This window comes from Archocentrus centrarchus, chromosome 6, assembly GCF_007364275.1.
Source record: "Archocentrus centrarchus isolate MPI-CPG fArcCen1 chromosome 6, fArcCen1, whole genome shotgun sequence".
NCBI lineage: Eukaryota > Metazoa > Chordata > Actinopteri > Cichliformes > Cichlidae > Archocentrus > Archocentrus centrarchus.
The window spans coordinates 26,950,895-26,972,421 of NC_044351.1; the positions used below are offsets into that span (position 1 = coordinate 26,950,895).

Consider the following 21,527-nt stretch of genomic DNA (forward strand, 5'->3'; position numbering starts at 1 on the left):
CGGAGGGTCTGAAGCTGAGGTGGGAGGAGGTCTCCCTCTGCTGCTGCCTTATCATATATGTCCTGAGAATATACTCACAGCAATCTTCTTCTTCTTTCAGCTGCTCTCTTTAGGGGTCGCCACTGTGGATCATCTGCCTTCATCTCAGCCTATGTCTAGCATCCTCCTCTGTCACACCAGCCCTCCTTCACCACATCATGAACCTCATCTTTGGTCTTCTTCTTTTCCTCCTGCCTGGAAGCTCCATGATTTGTCCAATGTATCTCTTCTCTACACATATCCAAATCATATTAGCCTTGCCTCTCTAACTTTGTCTCCAAACCGCTCAACCTGAGCTGTTACTCCTGATATACTCATTTCAAAATATACTCACAAAAAGGGCATTCTCAAAATCAGCAATTTACATCTTTGCAGTGTTGATTTATAAGATTATGAAAGCTGCATAAAGGTCCAGTATAACATCTTTTAGATCTTTTAGATTGCAGTTCACGTTAAGGAAAGATAAGCAGCACAGGTAGCCGACTTATCTTTACAGGCGCGGAGCATGTCCAATACGCCTGCGCCGTGTAAATGTTCCCGGAAGCACATCCATGCACGTGTAGCATTTGACAACCTTGGAAAAACTACAAAGTAACAATCAGCTTATCTCTTGTAGCAGACCTTTCCAGTGATGCCAGTAACGCGAATGTTGTAAGTGTCAAGTGTTTTGTTTAAATACGAAATCTCAGTTACTCATGAATACATTGTTAATCAGCGTTTCTGGCAATTTAACCTAACAAACCCAGCTATTGCTAGCATGTATCAGGCTCCCAGCTGTACTGTATGCAGCCTACCCTGGACGTAGCTATCATAGCTAACGTTGTTGTCAGTTATTTTGTAATATGTCAGCGCATTTTAGGTTGCGACTTATGTCCTCACTGTGAATTTCAGATAACTTTTAAGCAACAAGAACTTGGCTGGCTTTAGCCTGCTATGCTAAAAACAAATTGCAGATAACGATGTTAGAGTCGTTGTACAGGCACTCTGTAGGTTAGTGACACTGCAGCAACTCTTCTGCGTCAGTATTAAAGCACTGGAGCCATAATGTAACTGTTTACGAGGGGGTTTAACCCATGGTTAAGAATACATGCTGCTCTGTGCAGTGCATTGTACATATTACACGTGAAATGTACATTGCTGGGATATGTAGATAAAAATGATCTTGTTTAATGGGGGCCCACCTCAAATTCATAAACAACATAAACATAACTTGTTGCTTAAGCACGTTCTATTAAAATGTCTGCATTGATCATTTTCGATCCTTCATGTTTGGAGACTGTTGAATTTATGCCCTTTTCTCAAGTTTCAGGGAGAAGTTGCTGTAAAGCATGACAGTGCAAAACAAAACAAGAAACTGGCAATAAATAAGCAAACAGTTGAACCACATAATTTAAAAGTGTTTCATTTTGAGTGTAGAAGACAATGATCATTATTTATAGCATAAAATTAGTGTGCAAAGGACATAAAGGCAGGTGATGCTACCTGGAGGGTGTGGCTGGAGCAGGAAGACAGTCTTTGAGCTCACATCCTCAGGTCTAGGCCTGTACAGGAACTGCTCTTGATTTCAGACAGTCATGTGTTAATCTTTTCAGTCCTTATTTTCAGTTTTGTGTGAATTTCTGGTTACTGTTTATTATATAAAATAAATGCTGCATTTCTTTCAGGAACTCTGTGGACCTTGGATTATTTTGGATGTGAATAATTAGATGTTTGTTCAGCCATACAAGTAGTTGTCACAAGGACATTAAGTAACTGCTACATGTAGATAAAATGTAAAGTGGGTATCTGTAATTTTGGCAGTTCATTTTTTTTTTTTTTTTTTTTTAGTAATAGCAGTTGTTGCAGTAGTGAGTGTGCAGATAGATACATCTAACTCCTCTCTTGCAAGGTATACCACTACACCTCTGCAATGTCTTAAAAGAAATGTTTTGTGTTATTGTTTTTCTTTCCAATTTTTGCTTTTATGGCAGTCAGTAAAATCTCAAAACATTTCATTCTATGCATTTGAACTTGAAGTTTGAAGAATGGTTCCATATATTTTTGGTGGAAAAGGAACCTGCTCGGTGCTGGACTGCCCTCAATTTCTCAAATGAAACAAAGATTAAAGACATAATTTTACTTGATTATCTGGGTGGCCATTATTGGGATTTTTAGTAAATAATATAGGATTTATGGGAATGATACTAAGGATGATAAGAGCCAGCCTATGCGTGTCTCCTCAGATACCCCCTCTACCAGCTGGGTAATCCCCAGCTGAGGATCTTCAGACCCAACTGGTTTCTGACTCTGGTGAGGCCGGGAAAAGAGCAGCCTCCAGACACTGTCCAGTTTCGCATCCCAATGGTGTAAGTCTTCACTTACACATGTTCACTGTCATTGTAATGGGTATAAGTGTAGTACTGTACTGGTATGTGCTCCACTCTAACTGTACATCTTAAATTACTGCACCATTCTCAGGTAAGTGGATTGTGCTATTCTTTGAATAGGAAAGCATAAATTACATTGCACTGTACTTGCACTACAGTGTCTCAGCCCCAACAGTGGAGTATTTTTCTTGTTATAGTTTTTCACAGTGTTTTTCTGTCTTTTTCAGGTAGCCATACATTACATACTAGTCCATTTATTTGTTCCTCTCAGACTTTTGCTGCCCATAAATGTAGGTGCTTATCGTTTGAAGTCTGCGTATTGTTCCAGTTGTAAATTTGTACACACATTAATCAAAAACGGCAAATGCTTGTACGTACTGGCCCTTTATTAGCAGTCACTCTGTCTCTCTGTTAAAGTACAAGCTGTTCAGCCCTAGAGCAGATTTCCTTGGATTAAACATCTTGTTTTTTGTTTTTTTGTTTTTTTGCTTTTTTTTTCCTCCACAAGTGAATGATAAGGATGAGCAACAGTGTTCAAGTGAGTATCTAAAAAGAAAACAAAACCTCACTGAAAACAAACAACAAAAACATCAAGCTGTATGGGCCGTAAATGTATTTCAGGTTGTCTTTAGTTAGACTATAGTAGTCTCAGTTGAAGCTATGATACAGTGAACATATGTTTCACATTTTCGGCTGCAATAATTTATTTTTACTGGCACTGTAATGGTCTTGATGGACCAGCAGTATGTACCTGGTGTTGAATGCCATGGCCAGCAGGTGGTGTGACAGGCTCAAGAACAGAAAACGGAGGCCTCAGCCTTCCACAGTGTAGACAGTTTGTGCCTTATGTCTACCTTCTAATGAGCTTAGATGCAACAATGACTTGTGAAAGGCCGTCATGGAGAGTGATGCCTGAGCTGAGGTCAAAAGTGCTTTTATTTGGCTTTGAACTGGGGATTTAAGTCAGTTTGTACACATTGAGACTTCAAACATTAGTCTTTCAGAGGAGCAGCGTCAACATTGAGACAGAAAATGAAGGCAAAACTAATCTTGTCAGTGTAGATATGATGTTCTTATTTTGGTTAGCTTGAACGGTATTTACTGCGTCATAAAACGCAACAGGACATCCAGTCAGCACTTAGTAGTGATGAGCTGATTCTGACTACCTCTGCAAGCCAAGGTCACTGGGGTTACCAGCTCTCCTGAGGCATTGAGAAGGCCAGAACCCACACTGGGGAGAAAAATTGAAGTTTGAGGCAGATTATCTATGTGTCTCTGGTGGGGTTTAGACCATAATCTGTTCATCCAGGTGCCTGGCCTCCCACTCTGATTCTTGCCTCTTCCCTGCCAAACTCCTAGGGTACTTATGTAATTGTGTGTGTGTGTGTGTGTGTGTGTGTGTGTTTTCTGTATATACTTGTAAGTGAGAGTGAGTCAGTTTGTGAGAATGGTGTGTGTTTTTGTGTATATATGCACAAAACTGGGTAAGTGCAGGGTGCGTGTGTGTTTATAAGGGTGTGTAAGGTGTTCTGTTTTTTTCTCTCACAGTCTTTGATGCCTGTAAGAGGTGCACGGCTGATTGATATGCCGCTGGGGCCTCAGTGTGTGCTTGGAAACACTGTTATTTTTACTTTTTTTTACCAACAATGTACTAAATGGACCTACATGGAGAGACAATGACAAAACAAATGTCACTCCCACTCCCAGCTTATTGATAAGTCTGAGTCATTATGGCAGTGAAAGCTGTTGTAGTTATGATTCTCAAGTGTGGGTGGTGTAAGCGTGGGTAAATTGTAGAGCGAGCAGCTGTTAATGAGAACTGGTAACTGTTGGCGTTCTCAAGGGAATAACACAAGGTGGCCTTTATCTGGCTGACACCTGGGAGCTAGATATCCATAGTTGTTTGTCTTGATCTCTTTTGCTTTTCTCTAGTTTTTGTACTTGTTGGGAGTATCACTCACTTTCTGGCATGTCTTTCTCCATCCTTTCCCTCTGTCCCACCCTGGGCCTGCTGTTTATTGTGGTTTTCTTAAGCACTTTGCTATGTGTCCAAAATCAATCCTTCTTTGGCACGTTTTGTTTGAGACACCTGGGCTGTGTTTTCTGGTTATTCTCTTTCTACCTGCCAGAGGGAAGTATTTGTTGGTCTTTTTGATTGTTCTCAAACCTTTTGTGCTATCTAAGTATTTCCCCTCTGTTCTAGAACATCATCAAATTTCTAGGTTTACACCCACGCACACCTTCTTGTACCTCACCTGGCATGGGTAGAGGCCAGTACACACACACACACAAAGAAAAGAGCACACCATTGAATTTTCAGTTCAGTCTGCTACTCAGTCACATTTCATGCTATGCAGACTAATAACTATGAAACCAGACCATGCTGCGGTTTCTCACTGTAATCAGACTTGAGCAGACTGACCCTGTTATACTGCAGCTTACAATTTCTTTTGCCAACTGTTCAGTCCTTGGATCTAACAGTGTTAGATTCGCCATGGCAATCACTATATCTGGTCACATGTTCCACTTAATAAACATAGTTGAAAATGTGCCACTTTCTTTATGCTTGTTAACCTCAGTTAATGTCATATTAGGTCATTTAGCCCTCCAGCAGATGAGTGATACTAACTCTACTGACCTATTTCTGTTTGTGACTTTCAGTGACCTGCTCTTTGATCCATTTCTGTTCCATTGTCAGGCAGCAGCCTGACCAAACAAAAAAACAAAAACTAATCCTTCACACGCTGCTTTTATATTCTCAACTTCTCAACTGTCTCTTCTCTCCCCAGTGGCTTTTCCCCCAAACAAAGTCAGCTACTATGATCTTGATACTTAGTGTTGAGCACCTTATGTGCATGTATTGTCTCTGAGGATGGGAGGGTTAAAGCAGTGACTGTGCGTATCTCAACCTAAAGCTGACAATGGGCAGGCCAACAATGTGGAACAGCTTTCATTTGCCTTTCATCTGCGGAGAAGACGACTCTCTTGTTTCATTCTTGCCGCAAAGCCACTTTGACGCAATGTACTTTGATGTTGCGTGCGTGCATGTATGAGTATGTATTGGCTGTTTGGTGTACCTTCGATGTTTACACTATTGTGTGTATATAAAGGTTACACACAAAGTCTGCAAGCCTTATTAAAACACATAGCATGCCAAAGGGAATTTCAGATGTCCATTTTTGAGGAGGGCTCCTGATCTTTTGAAACCAGAGTTTCTAGTTTAATGCTGTCCTGTCTGTTAGTCTGGGATGGTAAAAGTGTGCCATTTGTCTTTCCTAATGCATTTTTCTTCAGAGTTACATGTATTATTTTTTAAAATTTTTATTTCATATTTTCTACTTGTACTGTTAGATTCACAGAAGATCCAAGAGCAATTCAAACAGAGCAATTGTGACAGTAAGTTAATATGTGTAACTTAGAAGTGGACCCAGACTTTCACTTTTCAGTCTAGCTATGTGGATATATTTTGTGGAAATACCTGACCCATCTGTTTACCTCATTGTTGGCATTGTAGCAACTTCATTATTAGATTTAGCAACATTTTGTTCACTTTAAGAGTTTTTTTTTTTAAAGTCACCTGTAATGACCAGAGAGAGCAAGGTCTGAGCACATCTGTCCCAATCATAACTCTTGCCGAGTTCAATTGCAGTTCAGTTCAGTTTTATTTATATGGTGCCAAATCACAACAACAGTTGCCTCCAAGGTGCTTTATATTGTAAGTTAAAGGATCTACAGTAACACAGAGAACACCCCAACAGTTGATGACCTATGAGCAAGCACTTAGGGACAGCGGGAAGGAAAAACTCAGTTTTAACAGGAAGAAACCTCCGGCAGAACCAGGCTCAGGGAGGGGCAGCCATCTGCCGCGAATGGTTGGGGGTGAGGGGAGAGAGACAAGACAAAAGACCCTGTGGAAGAGAGCCAGAGATTAATAATAATGACTGCACTGTCCAGAAAGAAAATTTGTTAGGTACTGACTTGCTCTCCAATGCGTCTTTCTACCTGGTTCTGCTGCTGGTGGTGCAGAACCAGTTCTCCCTCAATCCCTTTTGAGAACCATCCCACATTTCGAAAAGGTTGAAAACTGAACATTTAATGGTTTTACTATCAGAGGTTTTTTGCAATTAACAACCCCCTCATTACATGGTGCCATGCCCTTGGTAGCTTTGTTTGTGCTGGCACAAGTATTTTAATTTTTTTTTTAGCTGAAATAAATGGAACTGTTCTAGACTGGGTGCCATATTGGTGGAAAAGGGTTCTATATGATCATAATAAGCTTATTTCTGATCATAAGGGAGGTGTAGTTTTTCAAACTGCAGTGTGTGCCCGTCACCTGCAGTCCTGCATCACATCTATGTGTTGCTGTATCTCTTGTATTGCTCATACTCAAGCTGTCAACCAGTAAGACACTTATAAACAGCCAAAAGTTTGATGCAGCCTTTTTTTTTTTTTTTTAATTAATTTTTTTATTTCAATCAAACAAGGAGCCACATTAAAACCCTTCTAGTAGTTTCTAAACCAAGCAACCTTTCTAAGGTTGTGGCAATAAAATCAAGCTTTAAGAAAGGAAGTGGCAAAAAGCCTGGTACAATGTAATTTTCTACTCCAACTGAGCTATCAGCATGTTTTTTGTTTTGTTTTGTTTTTTAGAACCAAAGACACATTCAACCCTTCATACAGTGCTTTATTCTCAGAAATTTGGGTTCATCATCTTGCCCAATGGAGGAGCAGGGATTGACCCACCGACCTGCTCTATCTCCTGAGCCAAGAGCAATGACCTGTTCTTGAGATCAGATGTTTTTTGAGTGGAATTCCATTTATATAGCGGAGAGTTTAGTTTAAGTCTCAAGCCACCCATCATTTTTATATTCTTTCTTATATTAATTCTTGTATTTTGGTAGAAAAATGGGAAACAGATGTAGAGATTTATTGGAACATTTGCAAACATATGGATGTTCAGTAAAGAAGACCAAAAAATTCCATTAAGGTTATTCTTCAGTGCAACCTGAACTCTCTTAGGGAAGCTTTCTTCTAATTTCTTTAAGTAGTCTTCAGGAATAGTTCTCCAGACATCTTGAAGGACATTCAGAACTGTTTTAAATGTTGGCTGCCTTTTGTTCCGTTCTCTGTCAAGATGATCCCACACTCCTTCAATAATTTTGAGATCTGGGCTCTTGAGAGGCCAGTCCATGACTGATGTTGTTCGCGCGTGTGTGTGTGTGTGTGTGTGTGTGTGTGTGTGTGTGTGTGTGTGTGTGTGTGTTTATTTTTTCTATCCAGGTATGCCTTTATTGCATTGGCGGTGTGTTTGGATCATTGTCATGCTGAAAAATGAAGCTGCTGTTTCCAGATGGTATTGCACAGTGGATTAAAATCTGATTGTACTTTTCTACATTCCTAATTCAATCAATTTTGACATGATCCCCAAACCATAATAGGACTTCTACTAGGGCTGGGTGATATAGACCAAAAATAATATCTTGATATTTTTTATCTGAATGGCGATATACGGTATATATCTTGATATTTTTTCTTTTATTTTTCTTTTAACATTCAGCTATAGATGTACATGAGAAATTGCTCAAAAATAAACTATTGGCATATTTAAATGATAGTGTAAATAATAATGCTCCTCAAATAAATTGGTGCTTTTTTCCTCCATAACAAAAGACTCTCAGCTGTGGTATTAAAATGTAAACAGAAAAGATACAGAGCAAAAATAGCGAAAGGCTGACTTATTCTTTGTAAAGCCAGTCTACAGGGAAGTAGACTTCACCAATGTTCTTCCTCCTGTACTAGATGTACTCCTGTACATCTAGTACTCTGTACAAATAACAAAACATGTAAACTGAATGAACAAAATTCCATCCTTCAGTCAGCAGGATTTTAGCCAGCTGCGCCATGCTGAGGTGCCATCGCGCCGGGCTGAGGACTTCTGAGAAGTAACACTTAGGCAGTGACGTGGCCATTAGCATCGCTACGCATAGTGGAAAAGATTAGTAGTGCTCGAACCTTTTGTCTGGACTTGTTTTCGGCATTCTCTACAGAATACATTATTCTGCTGCTCATCCCACACTTTGCATACGAACGATCTCCAAATAACTGAGCATTGTTTTTCTTTATGCTAACCAGCTCCTCTTCAGTAACTTCGTGTCTCTTTACTTCTCCATGCTGTCCCTTCCTGCATGATTTATGGGTGAAGCGGTGCGGGAGGGAGGTGGGGCAGTGTGAAGTTGTGCAAAGACAAATTGGGAGAAGAGAAAGGTAAACTGGTGGATCTACAAGTATGATTGTAATATGACATAAACTTCATTGATATAAATGATATTGTCTCATCTTATATCTCGTATGAAAATATATCGGTATTTCTTAAAAACACAATATATCTCCCAGTCTGAACCTCTACCATGGTTTAAAGATGGCTGCAGATACTCACTGTAGACGATCATTTGAACTGCAAATTTTGAATTTGGATTCATAACTCCATACGACCTGTTGCCACTGATTTTCAGTCCAGTTCTTGTGTAATTTGGCATACCTTTTCTCCCTGTTTTCTTTCCTTAAGAATGGCTTCTTGACACCCATTTTTCCACTGAGACCATTTCTGATGATGCTTCAGCAAACACTAGATGGAACAACTGAAGGGCAAGATTAATCTCTCAGCTCCTGTGTCAGGTGTTTGCTGGATTTTTCCCCCATACTTCTTAAGGAAATGACTTTCAGATACTGTTCATCTGCTGTAGATAGTTTGTTTTTTTTTAAGGCTTGCCACTTCTTTTCTCTTCCACTTGTCCAGTTTCCTATATTTTCTTTTTAAGGACACACTGCACACCATGGTGTTGAGAATCACCTTGTTGGTGCAAAAATGCTCTTTTATGCCTGGCAAACTGTGCTATATTTGGCATTTTTCATGGAGTCAACTAAAGAAATGGGAACAAATTATGTGTTACTAGAAATGACAGGCTGCTAGTAACAAAGTGCCTAAAAATACAATTTAAACTCAGTCCTTTACTAAGTTGTCTGTTACGTGTGGGCAACACTGGTTCATCCCTTGAGTTGGGTGCCTTTTTTTGTGGTAGAATGATTCATAGATCAGTGTTAAGTGGCTCCTTGGAAAGTGAATGTAAAGAAATGGGGCTGGCTTATGATTTTTGCACAGTAGTGTAGTAGAACTTGATACTTGGAATATGAATCATCATGGCCCTTCAATATAAAATAGCTTGAGGCGACTGTTGTTGTGAATTGGTGCTAAATAAATACAATTGAATAAAAGTTGAATTTAGATTAGCATAATTTATTACAGAGCATTCATTCACTTGCTCACTTTGTAGGTGCTAAACAAATTGTTTTATAACCATATAAAGGCTCTGTATCAGTTTGTCTCACCAGTCTATGGGTAATTTTGGCTCAGGCTTATAGCCACTGAGGTGTACATGGAGTGTAGTGTATTGCACTAATGTGTTTACACACACACACACACACACACACACACACGCACATTTTGTTGACACATTAAAGATAACTGTTCTCTTGGGAGTTTTTTATTGAATGAAACTTTAAATATGGCATTCGTTCTGCCGTAAAGCATGTGACATGACACATAACTGCGGCATTGGGAGGGCAAGTCAGGCCTAGGATCTTTATATGGAGATGACGGACATTCATTCCTCAGCTGGTATTGCACTGGGAGTGTCATGGTTTCATAGTACACTTCTTATAACTCTTGGACATATTAGTTTGTTTTTTGCATCATTTAGAAAGAATGTTTCAGCTTCTAGAACTGATCAGTTTAAATTCATTGCTAGTGTGTGGCTATAAAGGCCTTCTTTTATGTACATCATAGACACCAGCCATTTAGCTGGTAGTGGCATGCACTAGTCTCAGAACATTCTGGATATGCTATTGTCATACACTATCAAAGTTGCCTCTGTCCTCTCTTGCACTTTTCCAAATTTGTCCTTTCTCCTGCCTTGTCTCGTGCTTTCGGAGCACAGGTGTAAATGGACCACCTAAAACTGATGGAAGTGATACTCGTGATCTTCTTGGCTCAGTGTGAGTTAGCCCACATTTAAGAATAGGAACTGTCCAGAAGCATGCAGATCCTTTGCAAGTGAAGGATTACATTTAAAAGCAACTGACAGAGGTAAGTAGGTTAATCTGCAGATTGACGAATCTTCTTTATTGTCACACACAGACAACTGTGTCATGGCAAGGCACAGCAAAGGCATCAAGTTTACACCGTTTATGTCATCATGCTTCTAGCCCTTCTTTCTTTAACACTGCATGATATTAGATCAAGGTCTCTTGTCTCTCTTATACCCCCCCTTAACAATTCAGAACAATATAACTTTTTAAACTGTTTTCTGACAATGAAGCTAGTGTTCCTGAATTAAACCTGCTTGGCAACAACGGACCATAATTGAACCTAATCCATCGTCTGCGTCATCTGATGCCCTTCTAGGTTTTGTGTTTGGAGTTCTTTCATCATCTTGGCTGAGGAATCTTTGTAGCATGAGTGTTTGCTTATAAATATATACCAGTTGCTGAGGAACGGTGCCTTTAGCCTTAGCAGTTGCTGGAGACAGGTTTTCATTCTTCCTGAGAGGCAGAAGTGTGAAAGGTTAGCTTGTGGAGTCAGATGGGTGTTTATACTGGGATGATGATCAGATGCTGCCTGCATCACTGCTGGAGACACCACGCCCTTTGTCTAAGTTTAGCCTTGTTTATGTGCACACTTAACTTGACATTTTCTCCTCAGCTTTCAGCCCAAGGCTTTCTTTCAGATTGGATTCTGGTTTGTAGCTGAAATGGGAGTTATGTATTGACTCGGGTCACAGAGAAAACAGCTATCTCATGTAACCCCTGTATTGTGTGAATGTGTGTGTGCGCATGCATGCGCAGGTATTTAGTCTATGAATATAGAGTACTGTACAAAAGTGTAAGGCACTTAAACACACAAATAATGCCATGAAGTGATTTTATTTATCACTTAACTTCATACAGTATGCAGTAAACAGAACAAGCCCACTAACTAATCTCTGTTATTCTTGACTCTTTGTGGTTAAAACATCAAAAGGCGCAGTAGTACAGATTTTTTTAAGATGCTTGTCAAGCATGTTAAGCCAACAAGCGTTTATAAGGTTTTTTTTTTGTTTTGTTTTGTTTTTTGGCTCATTAAATGACTCTCTCCTCTAGCAGCACCTGGCTGAATTGACTGCTCATTTTGACTAAATCCCCAGCTCTATTAGAAGAAATTCAGGTCCAGTATTGCCAGGATCTTCCACCATGCTTCCCTGTCCCCTGGCAAGTAAGCTAACATATTAGAGAACCAGGTGCGCTGCCTTCAGTTTTTGTGTTTTCAAGCACCCTTATCATTTTTGTGTGGCTGTTTGACACCCTGTTTTTGTTTCAGCAAATGATTTTGGTACAGCGTATGTGTTATTTGACTATTCATTTGCTGTTTTCCAACCTGGCCAGTTAAAACATTTTGGGCATTAAGAAGCAAACACAGAAAAAAAAATAATAGAGGCCCCAAACACGTGACTAGCTGAAATCCATTATCAAGACAGCAGTTGGTCTTCAAATGCTTATTATTAGTAAGAGGCAATGCAACACAGGGGCAACTATACTGCCTATATTTTCATTTTACATAGCATTGCAAGTTTTTTGGAAATAGGGTTTTAGGGTTTTCTAATATTTAACATACACATGCACCTACACTGGAAGTTGACTTTAGGACAAATGTTGTGTCCAGCAGTTGTAGAAACTTTACCCCCACGCCCCCAAAAAGAAATTTATATAACCAGGTAATATGACTTTTTTTCTGTGATGGATACCAGCTTTGTTTGTGGTGGCTGGATAATTTGAGTTGTTAAAGCATTTGGGATTTAGAAAATATTCTCCTCATTAATCAGGATCATTGTGCTAATGATCCAGAAAAGACCTCGGCGCCCCCCTAAGCCACTTTCCTCTCTCTCAGTTCCTTGCAACTGCTTTCTAGGAATACTGGTCCCTGTATAATCACTCTTTCTTCTCTTCTTGATCTGATGTACCCATGGTCACCTCGCTCTGCTTCACTGCCCTCTGGCACACACACTGAGATTATGTGTGGGCGGGGGTGGGGGTGGGGGGGTGTAAATGGAGCAGAAGACGCGTTTGCATGCCACATCTCTTTCCTCTTGACAGTGGAGACAAATGCGTCTAAAAGTACTCTCAACAAGATCCTTTCTTCACACAGTGAAGCAGAAACCCCTTCACGCTAATGCCCCTAGTGGTCCTGGACCACGAGTGGGCGTTAGGAGGGGGGAAAAATAACTGACAAGTTGGTTCTCACTTTTCTTAGCAGGGCATCTGTCTGAAGTGGATGTTTAGTAGAAGCTGTGTGATGTTCACCATATTAAACCATATTTTTTGGTGTAATGGTGGAAAAATTTAACCAAGTATCAAAAAAGAGCAATACACAAATGTTAGACATAGAGAAATGTTTTAGTTCTGCACCAGTGTCAGTTTTGCCAAAGTTTAACCTATTGTAGGGGAAGAGGCAATTGTTTGTACAGCATGGGAACATATGTTACATCACTCTTAGGTACAAAGAGTCTTTGTGTTCACAGATGGGATTTTCTGAGGCAAATGTTTGCCTCACCTAATATTACAACAACTCAAGGTATTGTGCTGTCACCTTGGAAAAAACAGTGAATATTACATTATCCTGTTCTATTAAAGAAACGTATGAGGTGGTAGAAGACGCCATATCCGAGGCACTCATGTCAGACCACAGCGTCGCTATTAAGCACTTTGTCAGACGCATTTGGGAAGTGCTTTCTACCAGGCTAATCCAATTGGCTTGATTGATTAGCAGTTAAAAGCCTTTCTTTCCCTAGTCAGAGGAATCTGCTTCAAATGCTGCCCAGCAGGCTAGTTTTAGCTAGGCCGGCCTGCCGGATCAGTTGGTGCCAGGCCCACTTCCTGTGTAGGGTTTCACAGGACGCGATCAATACTCGCAGACAGCTAATTGGATGAACACTGACACTCACGTTTCTCCACTCCACTTTATGGTCCATAGAATAAAAGCTGAATATGGGTTTGTACGGGAGTGTCCTGTCCGTTACAGTGGATAATATAATGTGGAAATGGGCTGCATCATTTCTATGTAGGTGTCAGTTAAGTGAATGTGGCATTATGTGATCAACAGTGATCCAGTATGTAACCCTGCAAGTGCTGGACTGCAAACGCAGACATTTTCCCTTGGTCTGTTATGTCTTCAAACACGTTCAGATTACTCCTTATCACATGCAAACCCTGATGCTTGGAAGCCTCCGTAACCCCTGTTCTGTTCTCTCTTTTTATCTTTTTCTGGGTGTATCTGGACAGAATGACCAAGTATGATGTAAAGAACTACTTGGAGAAGATCTATAATGTCCCTGTTGGAGCTGTCCGCACCAGGATACAGTTTGGTGAGTCTTCTCATTGGTCTGCACTCAAGCACAGAGGGCCATTAACATTGTCAGAATTTGCAGTGGTTGCACTGCACGAAATATTATCATCATCATGTTGTGATGGAAGTGTACAAGCTGCAAAGCTTCCATTCTGTTTCTACTTTTTCTTTGTTTCATCTTCATTGTTATCTCCTTCTTTTTTCTTCTGACAATGGAGACCATGGCAGCTTCTTAAAATGGTATATTGGTATTCCCCTAATTCCTTTCTTCAAGTTTCATGTCTGAGGAGCATTTAAAGCACAATGGCAACTTCTTTATATGTAGTTCATGAAAGTATGAGTAGAGTATTACTTGGTGTTAAAGTAATACAAAATTACTTTTCTTTTCACACAGCACATGAACACCCAGCAGAACATTGTTATTGCATGGACCCATTTTATACTTGCATTAACACCTTTACCATTCTGAGCTCTTTTGTTCTGTGATATTGTATTTATTTTATTGAGCTAAGTTGTTTTTCAAGTGCTGGCTGCTGTAACTCAGTAATTTCCCATTCTTTTGGGCTGAATTTAAGTATTGGCTTTTTTCCCCTCAAAATGGCAAAGCTATGGCATTTTAATCAGTTGCCACTATGGGACTAGAGTAACAATGTTGTATGGGCAACACCAACACAGTTAATGCCAGTGGTGGAAAAACATACAAACATCATGACTTTGCATCTGTCTCAAGATTCAGTCAGTCCAAACTGTTGGGAGAGGGTGGTGAAAACACTTGATTCCTGGTATGCAATACCAAGCCACAAATATTTCATCCAAATTAAAATCCTAAAGTTGTACTGCAGCTGTTGTGAGTCAGTGGGGTGCACTCACTTGTGTACACACACACACACACACACACACACACACACACACACACACACACACACACACACACACACACACACACACACACACACACACACACTCACGCACACACGTACTCATAGTAGAAATGCTTAATTTTTATTTAAACCTAATGCAATAATTAAGTACAACACAAAACATGTACATGTAAGTGATGGCTTGTGTGGAAATTTGATATGAAATGGTTTTCTACTGATGCACAACTCACTACACTACTCTTATTACACACTATACATTATTACTGTTCAGCATTATAGTGAAAATGTACCAAAATATTTACTGAAATAAGGCTTGAAAAATGTCTGTAAGTAGCACGTTTCCCCAAATCATTGATCGAAGCTTGCAAAACTTACTCCTGTGTATTCCATCTATATAACCAGAGGTGGCAAAAGTACTGACATTCTATACTTAATAGAAGTACAAGTACTTGTGTTAAAAAATACTTTGGTAAAAGTCGAAGTACTGGTTCAACTTCTTTACTTAAGTCAGTGGTTCTCAAATAGTGGGGCGCGCCCCCTTTGGGGGGCACGGTGCAATACCTGGGGGGGCGCGTGTGACCCTGGGGAACAGGCTTTTTTTTGGGGGGCCGTACTAGTATAAAGTGTAATTGCGCATCCACTACAGTAGGCGGCAGTGGCGCTGTCATTGTTACTTCTGTCACGTTTGCGACAGTGCAACATTTTACGACTTACAAGACAACAGGTTTGCCTTGGTTAGCAGTGTTGAGTCAACAGAAAGCTCCGACTGCGTTCTGCCTATAGCCTCCGTTATTCAACATAACAACCCCCAACATGAAAAAGTTTTTAACAGGGATGAAAAGAAAAGCGGAGAGAGACAAAGATAATGAGACAAAAGAAAGTCACCCGAAAGCTAAGACGAGGAAATACGACGAAGCGTATTTAGCGCTTGGCTTCACTGTCACTACAGTTGGAGAAGAGGAAAGACCGGTGTGTTTGCTGTGTCTAGTTGGTCAAACATGTTTACAGTTTAAACAAGGATTTATTTATTTTTAATTTCAGGCAATGATGCACTTAAAATCTTTTCTGTTGCAGACTTAAAACACGACTTTATTAAATCGTGTTTTAAGTCTGCAACAAATAAGGATAAAATGTTATGCAGAGATGGATAGTCACAGTGGGGAGTGGGGGGCGCGAATAGTTTTCTTCTTGCTAGGGGGGGCGTAACAGAAAATAATTGAGAAGCACTGACTTAAGTAAAAGTAAAAAAGTATAGGCTCTGAAATGTACTCAAAGCAAGAAAGTAAAAGTAGCTCTTTGGAGGACGTTTCTACCTGCTATTTTTCTGTAAAGCTAACTGAACCTCATTTTATATATTAGTGTAATAATATAAAATAATACATGAGAACACAAATGTTATTCCAATCTAAATTTAAATTCTAATGAATGCACTCAGCTTGAATCTGTTATGTAGGACACAAACTGTGAAAGGGAATTTAAACACAGCTCTGTTCTCTGTGTCCTCCATAGTGGAGGGTGACTGTGCGTCCACACCTAAACACAAACATTAGGATACTCAGGGGTTACAGTGGGATTCAGAAGGTGGAGGAACCCTAAGATCAGCTGTAGTGGCTCTGCATGGGGAGAAGAATCACAACTTTCTATTGTGAGCTCCAGTAAATGATGCTGGTGTGCAGGCTGTGATCACCTGACCTGCTGCTGCTGCTGCTCCTCTGAGGTTTACTGCTCTGTGTGGATGAACTGAATTCACAAAGACGTAACCCAGTATTTCACAGCTATCTTAGCTGACTTCCATCCTCTACACTGACAGCATACAGGCTGTATAAATGTTGAATTCAGTGAATGAATCTCAGCATCAACAGCTTTGATTCAGACTCATCTCTGCTGCACTGATTTAACCTGTAACTCTGACCATGAACACAGCCTCTGTGCACCAACACAGAGCTTTACTGTAAATACAGTACAACAAGCTGACCTGTTTATTACATACTAAACTGCAGTATTTTCATACAATCTTTGAATAACAAAGTCAGCATACCTCAGTTTGTTTTGCAGTCTTTACCTTAACTGTAACCTCTCCCTCGAAATACAGCAGCTCTGCTTTTAGCTACCAGACACACTGTGTGACAAACTGCAGACGCTTTGTGTGTTTGCTGATATTTGTTGAGCATTTAGAAACGTTGCATTTACCTGCCACATGTTACTCCCTTTATGCTCGCTCCTCTTTAGTAGCGCTAGCTAAGCTGTTTATTTCCCGCGAGCACAACTTACGAACTCAGTCCGGCCCACTGTAACCCCTGATTATAGCGCTATAAATGATAGATTAATTATATGGGTTTGTGTATTTAATCCCTTTGTACGCGATAAGCCCTTGGTGATGGAGGATACGCCAGTACGATTGTCTCTAATATGTTATTATTCCTCCGTTTAGGCTCAGATTGGTTTGATGTTTGACGGAAATGCTCACTTTTCTCAGATGTGTTAAACCTAAAGTAACGAGTCTGTTTGAAAATGTATGAAGTAGAAAGTACAGATACTTGTGTAAAAAATGTAGGGAGTAAAAGTAAAAAGCAGTCAGAAAAATAAATACTCAAGTAAAGTAGAGATACCTGAAAAATGTACTTAAGTACAGTAACAAAGTATTTGTACTTTGTTACTTCCCACCTCTGAATATAACCCTATATTTAGTATTCTGGTTTACTGCTTATTGTTACACCATTGCTAAATTAATAATGTAATTACATATTTTTTAATAGGGGTGAGCATTTCAGAAAAAAATACTTTGATTTGTGCTATTTGAACTATTCTTCAGACATCACCCTTGACCCAAACTACTCAAATGACTGAGCATATTTGTAGCAGACTTGTGACATGCTAGCTTTACCTGGCTGGGCTTACACTAGACCTCATTTTCATTTGTTTATCCATTTATATTTATAAGGAATTCACCAAAGAACTGTTGACAGGACATAACATCTGATCTCAGAACACGACACACTTTAGTGGTCCAATGGTATAAGCCAATGACATCCTACAGGGCAGAAGAATAATTGTTCCATAAACTATTTAAACATTTTTGTATTAACTCAATGAACATCCTTAAATTTAAATTGGCAAATTTTTGTTTATTTTTTGCTTGGCTGTTTTGAATAAAAAGTTGAGCTGTTGTCATAGCCTTGGTGTCGGCATTATTTTCACAAAACTTTAACATTGGCCATAACTCGAGAAAGATGTGAGCTTAGATGCATCTACTGAGAATCTCAGCGACCTTGACCTGAAGTTAAAGGTCAGAGGTCAAGTTCCATAAAAAACCCCCACAAAAAATCACAGTGGCCATAACTCCAGAACGATCTCACCTAGGATGTTCAAATTCACACCATAGATGCATTCTGTTCAAGCTAGACCCATCAAACTTCACACACACACATCTTTACTATAACACCACCTTGACCCCCCCAATTACGAGTCCAAAATAACTGAGCATTGGCGCCCACTCAGTGTGTTGTAATAAAAACTTCAAACCTTTTCAGAAGCAATAAAAACCATAATACATATATTTTAAAACCATTTCTGACAGAAGTTGGCTTTATTGGAAATGATTTGTAAACATGAGGTTGTATTGTTACTGTTCTTTTTTTCCTGTGATAATCCTAAATTTAATACCTAATGTAATTCTCTTTTGTGAGAATTGTTTTTTTTATATAATATTGAGGTTCACAGAAGCAGGGTTTTTGGAAGCATAAAGTCTAATTGATTCTTTCTTGGAGACTGTCAGTGGTGGTTAGCAGCGATTAGCAATTTAAGCTTACAATGTAGACGGTCTTCCACTGACATGCAGCAGCGGGAGTGTTTTCCAGCGGCTAGTTGCGGTGGTGGTTAGCGTGCCTGGCTCTCCTTGCTCCTTAACACACAGCTGCTTATCTGAGAATCTGCTGCTGCAGCACTCCAGCTGTCCCAGGACACCCCATGCTCCTTCCACATAAAGGCATGCTTTTCACATAAACTTGCTGCTTCGTCCCCTTCTCATCCCAACCCCAAATCCCTGTTCCTTCGCCCCTGTCAGGGATAATTGTGGAGCCAAAACCAGTGTTATATCATTGATTTAGTAATCCTATTGACTTTTTATGGGTGAGTTAATGGCTTAAGTTTTTATTTGGGGGCTCCTTATAATTCTAGGAATTTGCAAGTTCACGACAGAACAGAGAGCTAGGAGAACTGGGTTGCGTGAAGATGGGGAGATGCTGAGACTCGTTGCTGACCCTGAAGGGCCAAAAGGAGTCCCCCTCTACTTCTGGAGGAGAAACACTGAGAAAGATAATGAGGGGTAAAGAGGAGAGAGGTGCCAAGCTTTGCCTGGTTTGGGGAACCAATTAAGACAGTTTATTAGAGTTGTATAATTAGAAGCTAGGAGAAAAGCCCCTTGGTGTGTGTGTGTGTGTGTGTGTGTGTGTGTGTGTGTGTGTATATATATATATATATATATATATATATATATATATATATATATATATATATATATATATATATATATATGAGAGAGGAAGGAAAGAAGTGAGAATTTGGGGGATAATCGGACAGAGAGGTAAGACTAGCTGAGGGCCCCGGTTATCCCAAGGTACGTCAGAGAAGGTATTCCTGTCTGCGTCAGGGGTTCCACTCCATTTGTAGTGTAAAGACGGGAGCAAGCTGAGGAGAGTAAGGGGTGCAAAACAACCCTTTCTTCCCACCATATGTGGCAGGGGTATTTTGGAAGGAGTTGCCATGGTTACCCTTCTGGTCTGGGATTTGTAACGTGATAGCTGCCTGCCAAACCGCAATCTCGAAGAGGGAGGAATTGTGCTTGCGTTTGTGAGTGTTGTATGAAAGGTCTGTCTGTGTGTCTGTATATGTTAGGATAGGAAACTAAGATAAATATACTCTGTATCTTTTTGAGGTATCATGCACTTGTTTGCAGGCCTCAGACTTTTATGAGAAGACGGATCGGGGTCGTACCTTCCTATTTCAAAGGTTGTAGCATTTTCCTGTGGATTTCCTCAGCAACCTAATCACAAACATACACACACTTTTTTTTTTTACCTCCATCTCCCACCCACTTAGGGGCCTCCACTTAGCCAGGGTGGTGTTGGTGGTGGGGTGTGTATTACAACCCTGCTCAGGGCTTTCCCTGAGCAGTGGGCTGCCTGGCTAGTGATTACTAGCTACACTAGCACGTACCACACACACATAGGCATGGACACACATTCATGAATGACTCACTACAGGGGAATGTTTCCCTTGTTTTTCATGTCATAAACCGTTCCCATGGCAATGGCAGTTGCTCAGAGGGCCTGTTGACTTGACCACTGGGGTCTTATTGAGATTAGAGTTCACCGGCAGAGATGGACCATTTGATGCTTTGGTTAGCATCCATCATCATAGGAGTTTTTGTTGTAATGTAAAGATGTAGATACCTGTATGAAGGGAAATAAATCTTTGATTTTTTTTTTTAAGTTAAGTCCCTAGCCTGCTTCCACACACATGGTAGCCCTGCACATGCACACACTCAGCAGTTCCCCGGCTCCCTGATGCTCAAACCCAGAGAGGTCTGACAGGAATGAGGATGATCTCATCATCACCTGCAGTTGTGAGGTTAACCAGCATTACATGGTAAACAAGATTGGTTCGCGCTTATCCACACATTTTCAATTACAGTTTTGGCTTTCAGCAATTATGAAAACAAGATAACTGCGCATTCACTTTTGCAATTGTTCACTTTCACCTCTTTCTAAAAGCTCAAACCAACTACTGTAGTTCCTCCCTAGTCAGGATTACAGAAAGGGAACCTTTGGATATCAAAGATCCATCTAGAGAAATTAAAAGAATGTGCAGAGCTTAGCCATCTATCGATCTTTCTATGACTTCTGTGCAGGACTTCTAAGTGTGTAATGGTGAAATTATGGTTCAACAATGGCAGTCCACTGACAGTCCATGGATCGCTCATCTACATGTAGAGAGCATCTGTTGTTGATGAAGGCAGTGTGCAGAATATGAGGTACAACTGGTCTGTGGACTACTCCTGGTTGTGTTGTTGTTAGTCAGTCAGAAACTGAGAATTAAAAACAATGAAAAGTCTCCACTTTTCATACTGTATTTTTAAAACCTTTTTATATTATTTATTTATTTTGCACTTTTCCTGGTGAACTTCACTGTTGCTTCCTTCCCTGTTCCAGCCCACTTGTTAACCAATCAGCATTCAAGGACGCACAGTGTCATCCACGTCTAGCGATGTGCAGCTGGGATTTTGGAGGACTGCATGGGGGCACGTTTCTTTGGTTGAATACCTCTCTCTGAACACTGTCCATAGGGAAAGGCATATGCAAACTGACATATTTGTGGTACCACAAATTATGCATAAACGTACTGCTGCCTGGGCTTCTTGTCACCCTGTGCACGTACCATGGTGTTTGCTGCAGTCAGGGCTTCTTGCTCAAAAACACCCCCTAGATTGGTCCTGACTCCCTTCTTAAGTTATATTTTAAGTTAAAGAGAAATCCACTGTTACGACAGATTCTTTTTAATAAATACTTGATGTTTCAAAAGCAAATGAATAATTGTATCAATCATAATCTCAGTATTGACCAAAATATGGTTATTTTTGCTATAACTGACTACTCTCTCTTCTACGGGGAAACAAAATGTACTAAAGTACTGTTGTTCAGAAAGGAATGGAGCACACTGTTGTAATTTCTGGGCAGATAATTAGTGCTTTACACGTTTTGTTGACTGACTTGTAGTACAGCTAAAAAAGTTGCAACATTACCCACAGAG

At 40.1% G+C, this 21,527-nt stretch overlaps 1 protein-coding gene across 1 annotated transcript in view; it reads left to right on the top strand.

The window, feature by feature from the left end:
• The first annotated feature begins 559 nt into the window (after positions 1-559).
• Positions 560-21,527, top strand: part of mrpl23 (mitochondrial ribosomal protein L23) — a 46,213-nt gene continuing 25,245 nt past the window's right edge. Inside the window, exons 1-3 of the mRNA XM_030731730.1 lie at positions 560-690; positions 2,262-2,384; positions 13,776-13,858. Of these exons, the coding sequence (XP_030587590.1) occupies positions 671-690; positions 2,262-2,384; positions 13,776-13,858 (226 nt within the window). The 5' untranslated portion in view covers positions 560-670. The remainder of the gene's footprint in view (positions 691-2,261; positions 2,385-13,775; positions 13,859-21,527) is intronic.